Below are 18,917 nucleotides of genomic sequence, written 5' to 3' on the forward strand. Positions count from 1 at the left end.
TAGAGACCGAAAATTAAACTTAACAGTGCACATTGTATAAAACACCATCAGGGTAACATATTACATCAGTAATTCTCAAACAGGGTTCTGTGGAATACTAGGGTTTCTGCAGAGGTGGTTATGGGTTCCTGGAGCCAATTTGGACCTCTCAGTTTATTTAACATTGACATCAATTATCTTTTTGGCCATCTGTAAAACTATGTACACACGTGCAAGATCCTTTCCAATGACAAACGACTGCACGATGAATGTACATACAGCATACTTCTGCTCTATGGAATGAGGAGAAGGAGAGCGACGGAGCAGCACCCTGCTGCGCTCTCTCCCTCTTCTCTTGCATTACGATCGTTTGGACGTCCTTCGGACAAAAAGCACTGTACAAACGCAAGATTCTCGTTCGATATCAGCCCTGAGACAATTGTCAAATGAGAATCATTGCATGTGTGTACCTAGCCTTAGATTGACATTCTTCCTACTGACCATCACACTAATGTACTCTGAGTTGTGGAAATATTCTAGGGGTTCCCTGAAGACCTGAAAGTTATTTCAAGGGTTTTCCTATGTTAAAAAGGCTGATAAACACTGCATTAGATTTTTTTTTACATTTTTTTAATATTACAGAGGTTGCAGACTAAAATGGCTGAAATGGGACAAATATTACCATTACATTACAAAAAAAAATTGGGTGGCAACTGTATCCAAGTAATAGATTTAATAGATTTGAGCAATCAAGTTATCAGCACATAATTGTTGGTACAGAAACTTTCTCTGCATTGTCCAGAACCCCATTTCTTCCTCCTCTGACTATAGAGAATAAACTCAACACCACTCCCTCACCCCACAATGCCATTACCAGTGCTAAACTATTAGTTGGCTTCAATATTTTCAGTGAATGGCAAATTTGAACTTATTAATTTCTTATTATTTATTTCTTATTGTTATTATTTATTATTTTTTATTCATAAAGTATATTTGAGTTTTTAGTTGCACAGCCTAATCCGAAGACACCAGGTGCCAATACTGTGTGTACAAGATTCTGCAATATTAGTAAGTGCTAATGCCTGCACTAAGCCAAGTAAATGTTTTCAGATAAAAGTTTACTTTAAATTGTAGAACACAGATCATGCTTAGTCTTTTTTTCTCATCCTCCAAAATGGGTTGGAACGGAAAATGCAAAACTTAAATCCATCAAAGGGATTCTGTGTAATCCTCTAACATAGTACTTGCTTGTCCTAGAAAAAGTAAATATCAGCTTTCAGAATGCACCTTATCTTAAGAAATAAAGAAATCAGCAATGTCCTATACACTATTTCAGGAAGTAAGAAATGATGTTCTTGCTAAATAAATAGTGCAAGGAGGCGTTTTAATATTCATTCTATAGCAACCCATCGGAAATTCTATCTAACGTCTAACTACCGTATTTTTTGCCGTATAAGACGCACTTTTTCTTCCCCAAAACTTGGGGGGAAAAGTTAGTGCATCCTATACGACAAATGTGTTAAAAAAAATAATTAAAATATTATACTCACCCGATACCCGATCCTGCGTGTGTCTCTGGCTGCAGCGTGTCTCTCTTCTCTCCTCTGCCAGCATCGTGTTTTCTCCTGTCTGTAAAGCAAAGCGAAAGAAGCCGGCACAGCGCCACCTGCTGTTCCCTGTCCTAACTGCCGTACAATAGAAAAAAAGCACAGAGTGATCAGAAGGGGAATTTGAATGACAGAGTGATCAGAAGGGGAGTTTGAATGACAGAGTGATCAGAAAGGGAATTTGAAAGGTACAGAGTGATCAGAAAGGGAATTTGAATGGTACAGAGTGATCAGAAAGGGAATTTGAATGGCACATGAGTGATCAGAAGGGGAATACCGGTATGAATGGCACATGAGTGATCAGAAGGGAAATAATCTTTCAGAATCTTTTTTTCTAGATTTTCCTCCTTTAAAATTGGGTGCGTCTTATATTCCGGAGCGTCTTATACGGCGAAAAATACGGTAACTAGATTGACGAAATGTGCATATCACCATTGATCCCTTCCTTGTTTTACTAAACAAGCCTGGACTAAAAGGTTGAGAACAGTTTGATTACAACTATGCCATCTCATCGTATGATCCAATAACAAAACAGTAATACTGGATGTTTTTTGGAATTTACCTTTCTCTACATCAGTGTTTTTCAACGTTTTTTGAGCCCCGGCACATTTTTTACATTGAAAAAATCCTGCAGCACACCACAAATCAAAAATGGTACCAAATGACACTCTGTAGCTAATTCTCTTGTCTCTAAGAATAAACAAGGCAATTAAACTACCTACTGCCAGCCACTGACATGGAAGAGTATTACATTACTCTGCAAGCCTATGTTTAGTAATGCACCTTATGTGAGTTGGTATACTATGAATGCCTTTCATTTTGGATAATGCCCCAATGAACAGACCAGCACTGTGGTGCACTACATTGAGCAGTAAGGCACCACAGTGTGTTGCAGTGCACTCCACTAGTAAAAAGCATAAGGTCTGTATTCACAAATGAATTGCTGCCTTTAAAAGTTTGCATACTAATGTGCAAAAAATGCTTTAACCTGAACCACCCCCTAAATGGGCCCTATGTGGGCAGCAGATCGCAACTATACATAGAACAAAGGCTTTCCATGCGTCAACAATGTTATTTACATTAAGCTGCTTCCTCTTACATACATACAGTATATAAAAATAAAATTACAAAGACTTTACTTTCTCCTTAAGAGGAATTCCATCATGACATTCCACAACAGATGCATTATTTTTTTAAGACAATATTTCTTTAAAACATGTTCCTCATTCATGCTATAAAAATGCTTGCTCAGTAAAGGTTTAAAAAAAAAAATCTTTTCCTTCTCTACCACATTAGCTTTTGTTCTGGGCTCTAATGGAAGCGGTATACAATCGCTGCATTTCTGTAAGCTCTCAATGATTACATTACAGAGCCAGCAAAACATTTTCTCTGTTCAGCAAGATCTAAAGGTAATTGCAACACTACATGCCACTGATACCTGTCTTAATCTCCTATGTTTGTTTTATGAAAGCTGAATGAATAGAAATGTAAATTCAGCAAGTTTGTCTAAAAAAACTGAACTTCACATATCACATATTTCGTCACACGTCACACGTCACATATTTCACTAAATTTAGTAGCAAACATAGCTGTATAACCACGGGGCACAACACGCTGATTGGAGGTACTTCTAATATTAAATCATTTAAATAAGTAGGGAGATCTCAGTCCCAGGCAATTCCTTGTGGCTATCACCACTGTTTTATAAACTAAAGTAACAGCTCCATCACAATAATAATTTCATTACTTTATAGCAGACACATCAAACCAATGTCCTCAATTGAGAAAGGTAATGAGCCCCCACACTGTTCAATAGGTCAGCATAGGCTTTCATATAACATTTGGAAGTAGAATCCCTAAATGCTGGCATATTGTTCTTCTCCAGCTTGCCTGTTTAAAGGACACAAAGCCTTTAAAAAAGAAATTCTTTTCAATCTTTGCATTTCTAAGGCTTTTCTCAGTATCAAATGTATCTGTAGTCCTCCCAAAAGATGAAGGGCAAAAAGAACAGGTATCAACACTGTAGGTGGCCCATAAACCTTCCAGGCCCAAACCAATGTACAAACAAGCCCACATGTTTGGTAGGCCAAGCGAGTAGGAGACTCATTTAGAAGGTTGGGAAATGCTGTTGTAATTTTACCAATAATAAAAATTAGGCACAGGAAATCAAAACTGAATTCCATTCTCATGTTTAGTTTTTCACAGTTGTACAGGCTTCTCTCCTATAAATAAAATTTCCTACTTGCATTTCTGAATACCACTCTTACGTGATACGTATATATCCATTAGATTATAAGCCCCATTTGAGGGAAAGGTAGTGACATAACTATGTACTTTGTAAAGGGAAGTGTAATATGTTGGTGCTTTACAAAGATTGGCTAATAACTATAATAATTAAATAATAACATATCCTGATAACATTATACATTGAATAGTGTAAATGGCTGCCTTTCATAGAATGTCATATAATGACTTGTCTATGTACTTGTGCCTAAATATGTGTATATGAATACCTGTATCACTAAAAGTGTTCTTTATGGTTTTATGAGATTTGAAAAAACTATAATTACTTTCCAAGCAAACATAAGACCCCTAAGACCATGCTCTAAGAAAATCAGTAGGTACAGAAGGGAATGATTACAAGAACAATCAGGTTATTGTCTTAGTCACCATTCTTACCAAAACATGATAAAGAATTTTAAATTTGAAATTGTCGCCAAAACAGGTCAGCATGAGGGCAAATCTTACAGTGCATCTGTTCTGGTGACAGTTGTCTAATGCTGGCCATGCACTGGTTGATAGCTGTACAAAAAGGTAAAAGATTATTATCTCCCAGATATTGATCATTTACATAGTTACTTAGTAAATCAGGTTAAAAAAAGACATAAATCCTTCAAGTTCAACCACTAAGGAAATAAACATTTCCCAGACATGAAACTCTTCATAGTTGATCCAGAGGAAGGCAAAAAAATGCTACAATTTGCTCCAACAGGGGAAAATAATTCCTTCCTGATTCCATGAGGCAATAGGATGTTCCATGAATCAACAGTCTCTGTTGTCTTTACTTTAAAGCTTTAAAGCTAATACCCAGTTATATTTTGTGCTTGAAAAAAAAATTTATACAAAAACTTTTTATTAAAGCAGTCTATATTAGTTGCTGAAACTACTTCCTGAGGGAGCCTATTACACATTTTCACAGACCTTACAGTGAAGAATCCCTTCCTAATCCGGAGCTTAAACATCTTTTCCTCCAGACGCAAGGAGTGCCCTCTTGTTCTTTGTAATGATCTTGAGATGAATAATCAGGAAGAGAGTTCTCTATATGGACTATTTATATATTTATACAGGGTGATCATATCCCCCCTTAAACGTCACTTCTCAGGGAAAAATAGATTCAGTTCAGCTAATCTCTCCTCATAGCTGAGCCCCTCCATTCCTTTTATTAGTTTAGTTACCTGGTTACTACCATGCATACATAGACCAGACCCGTTATTTGCCAAATCAAATGCCATCCAGCCCCTTGCTCTGACCACCAATATTGGGGAAAGCTTCTCCCACTGAGTTACATTAAATAGGGCAAGGATAGGGAATGTCATATTTGCTAATAGATTTGTATATGTTTACTGTTATATTACTGATTCTTGAAATAAAGCTGATTCAGAAAGTAAATGAGTCTTTCTGACTGTGCTGTACTGTCTCTTACTGTACAGAATTACAAAACCATTCGCAAGAAAAATGGTAAAAAGTTATGTTTGACCCAAATGCCACCTAACAGAAACAAATTATTGAATTTTTCAACCTGCTTCCACAGGTCGAATTGAGGTTACAAAGATCTTTATTAAGTCCCCCTGCCAATCTAGTAAATGCCCATATGTCATATCAGTACATTAAACATGAAACGAGAATGTACCGTACCACATGTCTTAGACTTCAAATGTGACTTCTAGAGTCACAAGGGCAGCTATCGCAGTGGTTGAATTATTGTGCCATCAAGTGCTTAAAACTGTATCCATTGTCTATAGCTGCAAAACCAAACCAGTCTATACTTTAACACCCAGTAGAAAATCTACATAGAAGAAAAAGGATATAATAAAAGTTATGTCTTTTATAACAAGTTTCATGATTCATAGTTTCCTGAAAGCTTGCATCATAAAACTTATTTTTTTTTGTTAACCATTAAAAAGGAATTGTTTTTATAATGTTCTGGTTTTTCCTACCAACATATCCATTGTCCAACACTCGTTATTAGCTGTAAAAGTACATTAATATTCCAAATGATCAGGATTGCGAGATCTTTCTCACTATTAATAAATGATAGGTATCTCTCTATTAAATTATAGATATTAACATGGATGGTAGTACTAATAAAAACCTCTATAAAATGTAATCTACAAGTTATAGCAGTAATTAATGGCTGTTTATTTCTCATGATCATAAAAAGAAAAGCTATGCCATTCATAAACAGAGTTTACAACCACTTATTTTTTAAACTAGTGAACCATCTTTGCATGTCCAGATACCCATAGAAGATTCTGTCTAGGGAGGCAGTAAAAACCTACAATAAACCTTTCACATTTTTCATCTATTCTACATAATCCAATTGGGACTTTAATTTACAACACAAGCTCACTGCTGACTTATGACTGAAGGATCCATCAATACATTGACCCAGACTCTCTTCCAGGGTTCTCTAAACTGAATTTATGATTTTGACCTTTAACCTTCCTCAAATACCCCGCCACCTTAAAGTAATCCGCTTAAGGGATTTTCTAATTAGTTGCATCCAATTTATGATTTTTATCACTTACAGTTTTGCCTTCCATTAGCCTTCAGTACAGATCTTATCATATTTTATTGTAGTTTCTGAAATGTGGTGATTAGTAATGTATACCACAGCTATAAATAATGATTATGATAATAATGTAACACCATATGGCTGACGTAGAAATACCATGTTTCCATTTATTTTTCAGACAAAGCAGACCTAAATAATTAACATAGGTCTATACAAAAATCCAATAAATGCATTTGATTTTTGCTTTTTGCACTTTACAAACTATAGTTTTCCTAGGACGTTAGTATTAGTTGTCCTATGAAAAGCATGCTTGGTGAGGTTAAAGCAAAGCTCAAAGTACATATGATACAATCAGCAGTGCTCTGTATTCACTTATACATCAGATTATTAAATTATCTATTTTTAATAACTATCTTTTAAAAATTCTGAAAGTGCAAGATCAGAATTGTGTATGCAAATCTATATTTTATATTATCTATATGCTATCTTGCCTAGTCTGTTCATCAGCATTAGTATGTATTAGTATTAGTACGTGATGTAATCCTTCAATCACAGAAAGTTTTCTGTAGCAACTATCTTTTTATTCTTTGCCAGAACCTGAGCATGTAATAGGATGGTTCTATCCTCAACCTAATCTTTCCTCCTGCTTATTCTCATCTACTTGTTACTTTTAAAAAGTGCAGCATTCAACTAATGAGAAAGGGAATTCACACCGTTCTGTACAGTGATGGTCTCTGTCCTGATACAAATAATTGTGTAGACATATGTATAGGTTGATTTCCCATGTATTTTTGGCAACTAGACAAGTGATAGCTTCAGCATGGTGGAAACCCACTCTGAGTTTTATCAAGTCACCGACACTATGATTATGGAAATTATGACAGCCATCACTAGAGATATATTACCTGTTTTTTAAGGTGTGGACATCATGGTTGGACTATCATATAACACCTGACCTTGATACCAGGTCGCTACACTTTTTTAATTCAGGTGTCCATTTAGACCTTGGAAACCTTTACCCTGTTTCTGTTCTAATAGTTCTGTGTTATTTATCTACTGCATTTTCTTAATCACTCAGACAGCACTGTTTTGTTTTGTTTTATGTCTGTGTCTGTGTTTTTTATTTTTTCTTCTTGTGAATTGAACTGTTTGTATTGTTTTTAAATAAAAATTTTGAAAAATTGAATACAAATGTATTGAAAACAAATAAAAAAAAATAGTTATATACTAAGAGGATGGTGCACAAAACCTGAAATGGGCTGTGAAGCTTGCAGAGCTGAATGACATGAGAAATCTAGGTCCTGCACTAAAGCTAGGAGACCTAGAAAAGCCACATGACAAATAGTTGGGCAAGTTTGCATGTATGAACTACATGCTTGTATTAAAAAACTGTAAGTAGAGTAAATGCCTCATTTTAGAAGGGCTAAATTGGGGGAGGAAGAAGCAGCTTACAAAGCCAATCAGTTGTGTTGAAATGCTCATGTCCTAACAAGGCAAATGCTATTAGGAGAGAACAGATTGATAGAAGGATGAGTCCAGGATCACAGGGTCAAGGACAAGACCTGTATGTGTTACTAAAATGTAGCAGATAAAAAAAAAGGATTTCTTTTCTACAAGCATTCACTTTAGTATCAATAGCTCTAGATCAGCTTTGTGGTAATGGTGGAGCAAACCCACTCAATGGGTTTCATCATGGCCACTTGTACCCTCCAGCAGAAACACATGTGACAGGGTGATAATGCAAAAGCTCAATTGGGAGACACCGAATAACAGAAAGTGCCTAAACAAGGGCCTGCATGTTATAATCACCAGGTGTTTTTTTTTTTAACAAAAAACACATATAAAAAAAAAAAAACCTTAAAAACAACTTTTGAAATCCCAATACAACATTGAAGCCTATATAGGATCTTGCATTTCGACCAATTTTAAAAATAACCATTTCCACAGTGCATGTTTTCTTGAAAATCAACGCTTGTTGAAGAATTTTCATCATAGGCACACTCCTGGGAGGGTTAGCAGTTTGGTTACCCCTGCAGGCTGCAATGTCTTTTTTCAGAAGCTTTAGATCTTCAGTAAAGATTGTGAGGGTGAGGGCAATGGCATTGGCCTAGGTCTTACATTTTCTTTGCAAACAGGACAATTTATTTTTTTTTAGGTTATTACATAACATAAAGGGTCCATTCCATCTAATATTACTTTATTAGAGTTATGTCATTATAAAACAATAACTAATAATTTGCATAGTAAGTTCATAGATCCACAGCTGTACACAGCTGATTCATATACATATGGTTTAGGTTCTGGGAATCTTTATACAGTCATAAAAAATGAAAATGTGTACTTCCTGCCCACCATGATTATCAATGTCTATATGTTCACAATTAGCTTACTGTGCTAGTTATAAAGCTATCTATAGAAAGAGGAGGAATGCTTATTTTATACATTTACATTACATTGTGTTTTCCCTGGTCTGGATAACTTCCCGTTTCAGAAGAAAGCTTTAAGATACGACCAATACCTTTCATGAAGTTGCAAAATATTTACATACAATATCCTCTTTCTGAAGAACTGCTAAAAACCATGTGATTGTGAGTTCAACATGACATTACCAAGGCTCTACTAAAGGAAAAAGGGAATTTTCACATTACAAACTTAATGTTTGCTTTAGTTTTATTTTTCCTTGAAAACAATTGGGTATTCAAAGTAAACACAACTATACCATATTCACTGAGCTAATAAAACCTTCACTTAGCTAAGTAAACAATTTTTTTCAGTAGAAAGTCAACCTCCATTGGGTTGAAGTTTCTAAGATTCCTAGACATGAATTAATGTATTTATCTTCTCTTCTAGGAAAAAATCAAAAGGTCTTGTTGGAATGTTAAAAATACACATGGCTCTAATATTACAGTTTACAGTGTAAACATGTCTTTTTTCAGAAACTTTAACATAGAACTAAATGTTAGAAGATAAAACTTGCAAGCAGAAAACTTGTTTATTGCAGAAGGGACGACCGATGTTCCTTCTGCAATAAAAGTTACCTGTCTGATAGCAATTTTTTAAATACACTCACCTGTCCTCGCTCCGTTGTGGGTGCTGGTATCATCATTTGATCTTCCTCCGGGTTCTGGATCTGTGATTGGCCAAGCCATAATGATGGTATTCCTGCACTTGCATGCAAAAGTACCTGGGGGAGGTCGGGATACTTGGAACTGTACACCAAGCTGTAAATGTGCAGCTAGATAATACATAGGGCCATGTGTCTATCTATGAAAAGAAGAGTGCAATATCTGTAATTAAAAAGGCTATGTCCACACTGGTAGTGGGGACAATTGGCTTTCACATGGTTCGGTAGGTAGGCAATATTCCGAAAATGAATGTGATGCCAAGACTTCTGTACCTACTGCAGGCTCTGCCGGTCGGAGTACCTACATATATTATGACACTCTTCCGTACAGAATTCACAAAATTTATCTGGCGACAAAACACACAGGGGATAGCTCTAAAAACTCTGAGGCTGCCTAAAGCGAAGGGGGGCAAAGCCTTCCCAGATTCATTGTTATACCAACAGGTGATTCATTTAGCAAGACTTTTGGACTGCTGTACGAATAAACACACAAAAGTTTTGGTGCAGTTAGAAGAAACAAAAGCTGAAATGCTTAAAGAGATGTCCATCTCCATCAACAGCTCAATATCATCTAATGAAACACCTATTAATAAGCCCTATAGTATTGAATAAATATTTTCGCTCACAGTCCACAATGCCATATCTGTCCCCTCTGTCAACTATTCTTGCACATCCGAATGTCCCCACGGGAAAGACGGACTCAGTATTTCAATCATTGTTACAGCAGGGCATCTTTAAGTCATTTAATTTGCGCAGGGAAATGTCCAAACATTGAAGTTAAACATGGAATTACCCCCCCACCTACAACTCACCTACTTTGATCGCTGCCACACCCGAGACAGTTTGACCAACCCCTACTGCCATTTGAAGCCATACCCACTGGTAGTGTGGATGTGGTATGATCACCTATTGCATCCTCAGGTGAAATATGACATGTAGCATCTTACCCAAGACCGCTCAACAGCTAGAGGAAATAGGAACATGCAATATTCTCGATGAACAGAGAATTCAGACACCAAAAACCAAGCACTGTTTTCACATTAAAAGTTTAAGTTAGTTTTACTTGAATTTATTGTAACTATAGGTCACTGATCATGCTAAGTGTACCATGAGCTCTATATAATCTGAAAAATATTTCAAGGGTTCCACCAAGGTAAATGGATATAAAAGGTTGTTCCTAATATATACAACTTTTTAAATTTTGTTGCACATTAACAAGAGAATGCGTTTAAGAGAAGGATCTTTAATATCTTGAATAGCTTACAAATAAGAAAAAACAAAAGAGGTTTGGAATGAACCAATGTCATCCCACGTAACCTACAATACAGGAAATAGAAAGTCTCCTGCTTCCTTTTCTGACGATCTAAGAATATAAAATGACGAGCAGGGGTACAGTGGAAATTTAAACAAACAAGGATCAGTAAGCAAAACAAGCATCTTTTGAGGTTAAACTGAAAGGTAGTCATTTCTGGAATCCTGATTACCACAACAGTTTGCATAAATTTAGCTTTGGATATATACTCTATATATATAAAAATATAGTATACTTTATTGTGTACATTTTTTTTAATTTTTACATTTTATTCCTTTTTTTCTTTTAATCGTTATTTATTTGTTTATTTTATTTCTCTACTGTATTAGACTAAGTTCAGACAGATAGTGGAAACCAGTGCTTACAGACACCTTCTCAAATGGTGTTACTCCTAATGAACCAGCTTTCAGTGGATGGCAACAGGCAGAATACCACCCCTATTCATTCTGTATAAACGGGCGGCAACTTAGATACTACATGTTTAGGATTTACGGACTGGAAGCAGTAACTGCACCACATCCTCACAACCTGTCTGAATGTAGTCTTAAACTAAACATATCATTAGAAAAATACAGTGATGACTTCCTGGCTATAAGGCTGCCCCACTGTCTTTATTATTATAGGTCTCTAACCTGGAGTTATTATGTTCTTCTAGAACGGAGTCTTTCAACCCGGGTTCAGTGGAACCTGAGAACTCCTCCAGAGTTTGCTAGGTGTTCCTCCAGCCATGAGCAGCTCAGGTCAGTTTAGCTAACACCAATGATCTTTTGACTATTCTTTTCTGCAGCATGCTAACAATAGACAAGGTTTTCTGCTCTGCAAGACCTTACATATGCTTGTAGAATGTTTCTAGCTGTTTTAAACTAGAAATTAATTTAGATTTCTTTTTAAAAACAGAGGATTTATTACAATAACATGTAACATGTTAACTAGAATATATGTGTTTTTCTTTTCACTGGGATAAAATCTAATATGCAAAGCTGAACCACCCAACCTGACTGTATGGTGACATTTTTGACAGTGCTTTACATTTTAGTTTTGCCATTTCATATTGAAACAACAACAACTATAGCGAAAAGAGAAAATGCTCAGAAAAAGCTTTTCAAACACTGTTTACTAACTTCTTAAACACATTTTCAATTCTGCATCAAGTTAAAGTTATAAAATATTTGATGTAACTACATTGATTGAGGCAAAAAGGCTGACTGTTCTCCAGAGCTAACCAGATGCACCAGATAACTGCCTAACAACTTTTGGTCCTAACAAATTAGGTTAATCCCAGATTGTGAGCAAAGGGAAACAAACATTATTGTATTTATATTATTTATTATCAATAAAATGTTCTATTCATATGAACAATAAAAGAATGATACAGTTTATTATGTTTCCTTTATATGTACTAATTTTTATAATTTCTACATCTTCCCTATGGTCTCTCAGTACTAAATTCAGATAGCAGAAATATATCAATAAGTAATCAATAAAATATATCAATTAATAAATCAATAAGGGATGCCATATAATATCCCACTTTTGGATAGTGACCACATTTCTAACTTCTTCCAAAAAGTAATCCCAAATTCATAAACAAAACCCATATTAATGTAAAAAGTGTATTTGTGCCTTGTTTGTGATCAATAAACCAAGTTTTAAACAGGTACAAAACATTGTGATAAGATAATATTTAAAAGCAAAGCAAAAATCAATACTTTTAATTAGACAGTTAAATTATTTCAAGGACTTAATGGACAGCTTCATCTACCTTTTATAACCTGCCATACATTTATACAAACATAGCAACTTTGTGTGAAAAAAACTTTGTATGCCCACCATAATTATTCTACAGAAGGGGGGCTATATCAGAAGTTGGAAGGATTTTGGGCCTGATTTATTAAAGCTTTCCAAAGATGGAGAGGATACACTTTCATCAGTGAACCTAGGTGATCTAGAAAAACTGAAATGCATTTTCTTAAAAGTCATTCGCTATTTGTTAGCAAATGTTTTTTAATCCTGGATCAGTTCCATTCCAGGTTTGCTGAATCACCCAGATTCCCTGATGAAAGTGTATCCTCTTTAGTATAGGTCCATGTTTCTCAACCAGGGTTCCATGGAGTTCCCCCATGTTTTAAAGATCAAGAACCCCTGGTTTAGGTCTGTGTACAGTATGCTACCCATAATGCATAGATTAAGCAATGTGGTCTTTTGTATTCTCCTATTTAATTAGTGCCTGTGCTATTTTTAAGCATAACATTGGCTTAAATAGATGCATCTTTACGTTTATTACAAATCCAAAAAATATACATATTGGGCCTGATTTATTAAAGCTCTCCTAGACTAGAGAAGGTGAATTATTATGGGAAAACCAGGAATAAATCTGGTCCAGGGATGAGAACATTTGCCAACTAATAGCCATTTTAGGAAATCCATTCCAGGTTTGCTGGATCACCTAGGTTTTCCAATGTCTATCTACTCCTGTGGAGAGTTTTAATACATCAGGCAAATTGTATCTAATGCACTTGTTCTTGTGATAATGAGGATGTCTCAAAGCTTGTCCAAGCCACATTTAACACGTGGCAGGAAAATACCCTAATGTTTATAACCACAGAGGTAGGACAGACATCTCAACTAAATCATCATACAATTGTTGAATTGCTGGAATAGAAATGTTAATATATATGGAGGATAGATTTTGGCAAAGGTTCCCACCCCTATTCAGAGATAGTTATGTCATTCTTTGTTCTGTATTCGCATCTTGTTTAGTCAAGTAAATCGAGGGGAAAACACCTACATAGACTTCCTCATACTAAGGCTGGTTCCACGGCCATTTTTCCACCTCTTATTCTCTTCTTGGATGAACAACATGTGCTCTGTCACCTTTCATGGTGACTGGATTAAGGTTCCTGGATTAAGGGTTTCCTGGCACTCATTAGAATTGAAGAAGTGGCTTCACAAGCAATGAAGCACCCTCACTATTACAAGCATTTCAAATAAATAGGACTACTACTAGATAAACCATGACCGGGATGAATGGGAACATTTCCGGAAGAATGACAGCTCAAAGCTTCACCACAAAAAAAGGGGACCTCACCTAAAATGAAAGATCTACTTTTTCAATGCACACCACCCGATACCTACTTTACCCCTTACTCCTGCCAACATGTCCTAGATAATAGTGACATCATCTTCCTTCTAACAATATCTGGGGAATTTAGAGTAGTCTTCTTGTCTGGAGTGCTCACCATTTCCTGGGATCTTGTTGGAAGAATGATAACGTATCTTCCTGCACTATGGTAACCAGAGAAATGCTAAGGATAATATCTCTTTTCTCCCTCCAGACAATTTGTAACTTTGTTTCATTACCAGACAGGGGCACTTGAAAAGAGCGGACGTTGGAAACAGTACAAGCAGTGTTCCCCCTAGCCCTAGGTGGAGCACCGCCCGGTACTTTCTAGTAACTACCCGGCTGTTTTTGGGTGGTTACTGATAAGTTGGGTCACAATACTGGGGCTGCCACCTACCTACAATTTTTCCCCACCCAGCTTAAAAATAAATTGGGCTGAACACTGAAAAGGTTTGCTTTAAATACAATAAGGTCATTTCAGATAAAAAATAGACTGCAGTGGAGCAAACCACTTAAAAATATTCAAAGAACTAAACCTTACTCGATGCATAATTAGCATTAATACCAAAAGTTTCTGAAGATTGCAGCCTTTTTGGTTTTAAAGGAAACCCATTATAAGAGAAATATGGCTGGTCGTCCTTTGAAGATACTATGTTCCTGGCTGTCATGCTTTCACTGTGTGAAAGTATTTCACTTACATGGATAAAACATACAGACCAGAACCTCTGACTTTATTCTCAGTCTACATTGCCCCATGCTTATTCCGGACAAATATTGAGGCCAAAAACCGCCAGGAAACTAGAGAAACTTTAGCAGTGACATGCTCATGTAGACAGGTTTCCTTTAAGTATGTGTTGTGTTGCAAAGCTTATGACAACACACAGGGTTAAGCGCAGTCAACCAAACCACTTCCTACATTATAGTGTACAAAGAGAGTTCCTCTGCTATGGCCTCCACCAACAGCAAGCTGTGGACAATGAAATATATCGTTCACTGAGATTTTCAGATTAAAGCTTTAGATACTGTCATTTATCCTAATGATTTAATACATCTTTTGGTGTAGTTTATCATCCATTGAACAAACTGCAACAATTCATTAGCAGAGAATCAGAGTTTACCTTCCCCTTAATTGGCCATTACAGTAAATTTGGTTAATTTTTATGTTTTACTTTGGTAATCTTCAAATAGTCACTGCTTCTTGAATTTTCATAGTGAATGTGCCCATATCTGTGGTGCAAGGCTGTGTGTTTGAGCCTGCTGGCGGCTGCATCACCCCATGAACACAGATACTGACATCAGTCTGAAACATTCAGCAATGACATCCTCTAGCATGAAACACACCCTCAACTGACCGCTTTCACCCTACCGCCCACCAGAAGGAAACACAGCTGAAATAGCAGCGCTTCATGGAGCTTTTGATTATTGCATATCTAGCCTCATGTGTCACATTATGTATTTAAAAACAAGAATTGTAAAAGTTTTTTTTGGACAGAAAATACTATACAAAGTTCTTTACAAAGTTCAATTTACCCTATAATGATTTTGATGGAAATCTTCACTTATATTACATTGTTACATACAAACAGTCTTTACTCACTTATTATGGCATGTAAATTATTAGGACAATAATGATATATAAGCAAATGATATAAACACAAAGCATGTACAGTGTGCGGCAATTCTTCATCAATATACAATACAGATTGTCAGTAATTAGTCTTGCTATGAAACTCTGCATAGTTGTTCAGTACAGTGAGCTCATTATGTTCTGTATCAGTAAACAATACCGCATGTTCAGTATCAGTAAACAATACCGCATGCTGATTATCAGTGTGTAGATACAAAGCATCAATAGGAAGCCTAATATAAAGGCAGTGTTCATTCCCAGTGTATTACCAAAATATGTACTAGTACTGAGTCTGTACCCACAGTCATACATATTAATAAGTGACATGACACTCAACATTACACTCTTATATCATATATCACATGTGCATGGATTTTATATTCATCATTTATATTTCACTTAATAAAAATATTTTAATAAAATGCATAGGTAAGGCAATGCAAACACCAATGTGAATGTGCCACCAATGTTTTTGTTGATCTAACGCAGCCAATACACTTGCTAAAGTCAACTCATTAGCAGCACTGAAGTCAGAATATTTGGGATCAGATGCTTAAGAACAATTGCAAATTACTAGAACCACTGCAAATAATATCTTTACGCATACTGGTTTATTAAAAGGAAGCCATCAGGGAATAAATATTGGTGTTGCCATTGATGACTTGATTGTGAATATGTTAGTAAAGTATCCACAATAATGACAAATGAGATGCACATGCTTGTCCAAGGTCAATGACCCACCTAGTAGCAAAGGAAGGATAAAAATGACAGCCTTGGAATCTTCATCATCAACACCGAGTCATCAATGACAGCTTTTATTTTGTTATCCTGACAGGCGCCATCTCATCACATGGAGTAGTGGGAGCAATAGTAGGAATATCTTGTTTTATAATTCTGCCAATACATTGCCTAGATGACCACGATACTCTGGATTATTATAAAAGGCCAAAATAAAAGTAGACAAATCCCAAGAGGCAATAGGCAGTAAACCTAAAATCCCACTTAGTCATAAAACATTTTGACATTTTATTAATGTGATTACATTTGTTATTGTGATTCCATGCTGCCAAAAAAACTACTGAGCAGTTTTTAGGTCTGTGTTTCTCAGCCAGGGTTCTGTGTACACCCCGGGGTTCATCCAGAGGTTGCTGGGGATTCTTGAGCAATTTGTTCCTCTCAGGTCAGTGCAACTAACACCAATCATCTTTTGGCTGTCTGTAATGGTGACATTCTTCCCACTGACCACCATACTAATATACTGTGACCTGTGGATATAGTAATTATAGAAGGGGTTCCCCACAACCTGAAAGTTATTTCAAGTGTTACAAATGTTGAGAAAAGCTGCTCCAGGTCATCCTGAAAGGCTCCTGAACATTAAATGAAAACTACCTCTGGGTATACATGTGCACACATCATCCATTGATAATATCATACCAATGTCATTATTACATTGATGCATATAACTAACGATATTTGCAACATATATGAGTCACCTAAATGTCATCAATAATAACATAAAAAGGCTTGCTAACATACACATAACATTCAGATGTGTCTCAATTGTGTATGTATATATATATATATATGTACATCAGTGTGTCTGATTATTGTAGTATGATGATGCCTTATACATAATGAACAAAAATATACATGGACCAGTGTTGGCATCATTTTAGTAATATGCAGTCACTGACCTGGGACATCTGCGGCCGCAGGTTGATCTCCTTCAGGTTGATGGAGCTTGGCTGCAGGTTCTTCAGCAGCTGGCACAGTAGCACCCCATCCCGGAGGGTCTGGGCCAGGTCAAACACCTGAGCTGTGTCCCATGTCACCCTATGGTTAGGAGGTAGCACCCTACATCGAATCAGCCACTGGGCACACTGCCGCCAGGGCTCCATGATGGCAAGTGCAAAAAGCAAAAAGTGCTAGTGCAATCCTAAAATATAAGAGAATGAATGAGTGAAGTTTAGGATTCAAGCAATTCACATGAAATGACAGCTCATTTACAGATATACTGACTGTACTTGATGTCAGGGCAGTTCAGCCTTGAGAAGAAATCTTCCTGAGAATAAATAAACAGTGCACTCCATTCTTTGAAGGAAGGATGGTGATCATGCTAAGCATTAGAGGAAATCCTGATGTTAGACCTTGTGTCGAGGAGCTCCAGGTTCCTTCATGCAGTCCAGTGTAGATTCAGTCACCTAGCCTGTTGTCCCAGTATACAGTGTCATGTTTAGCTATGCTGGATCTCATGGTTGGCTGTACATACCCTCTTGGTGCCCAGGGCAGGAACTGATCTCCTGCAGAAACACAATCTCTCAGCCTTGGTAGGTCCAGATTGCAGGAGACAACCTGCCAGGGTTGTGCACACTGATCCCTGTGCTGTCCTGGGGATGGGGTGCTGCACACATGGCAGCCTGTCGGATCTTTGCAGCAGACGATCCTTCCATCCAGCGTGTCCCAGTGCTTGGTGTCAGTGCCTGTCACTTTCCCAGCCTCCGATCTTCCTCACCCTGTCTCATTGCTGCAGCACACTCCCTCCCCAATCCTACAGATCGCCCTGGTTTCCTGCCCCTCCCTCTGTATCTCTGTCTCCTTCGATCCCCCTCGCCTGTCTACAGATCTGCCCAGGGCTGCAGCCCTAAATGTGGTGCATGCGCAGCAGCTCGGACTGTATGTGCCACTACCTGTCATTGTACAGGAGGGGAGGAGGATGGGGGATGCTTGTCACACAGTCACTTTCACATACTCCCCTGTAGGAACCTAAAGTAGTGAAAATGGAAAATATGAATCTGTAGAAGAAGAATTTAGGCTGTTATTCTACAACAGATTATTCACTTAATGAATGCACTGGATTTATTTTGCAAAGAATACTAAACTGCATGCAGGAAATTAAATATAAAAAAATGGACAGCTAAAGTATGCAACACCTTATTCACAAAGCTAAGGGAATTATCATTTACACAGTGATATTTCACTTTGCTAAGTGAACACACTAAACAACTTTATTTAATAAACTTTTTTTTGCAGCAAAACACATTTCTAATATGCTATTGGCCCTTTCACAAGCGCAGTGGAAAACAGCAAATTTCTGCTCTATGTCCGGGAGCGGCTATCCACTCCGCAGGTAAGCACATTTGCACATGGCAAATGTCACGTTCAGAACTTTGTGCAAACAACAGGTTTCCAACTACTTCCATATACTCAAATAAGAGGGGATGGGACCACTTGGAGACCACGGCAGTACCTGCAGAGCACTGAAGATTTGAAATGGCCCCCGAAAGTCCAGGTGGAAGGGGGTATAACATGTCTAGGGGTTTTTGTGATGGGGGGGTTAGTAGCAGGGGGGAGG

At 37.0% G+C, this 18,917-nt stretch overlaps 1 protein-coding gene across 3 annotated transcripts in view; it reads right to left on the reverse strand.

The window, feature by feature from the left end:
• The window catches only part of VAV3 (vav guanine nucleotide exchange factor 3), a 124,426-nt gene extending 106,233 nt beyond the window's left edge, over positions 1-18,193 (reverse strand). The window contains exons 1-2 of one of the 3 annotated variants that reach the window (XM_072420031.1): positions 17,835-18,189; positions 17,260-17,501 (exon numbers count right to left, since the gene is read on the reverse strand). In XM_072420031.1, coding sequence (XP_072276132.1) covers positions 17,260-17,463 — 204 coding nt within the window. In that variant the 5' untranslated portion in view covers positions 17,464-17,501; positions 17,835-18,189. Of the gene's footprint in view, positions 1-17,259 lie in introns of all 3 variants that reach the window. The other 2 variants (XM_072420030.1, XM_072420032.1) reach the window with 2 other exon arrangements.
• Positions 18,194-18,917: the final 724 nt, after the last annotated feature.

Source organism: Pyxicephalus adspersus, chromosome 8, assembly GCF_032062135.1.
Source record: "Pyxicephalus adspersus chromosome 8, UCB_Pads_2.0, whole genome shotgun sequence".
NCBI lineage: Eukaryota > Metazoa > Chordata > Amphibia > Anura > Pyxicephalidae > Pyxicephalus > Pyxicephalus adspersus.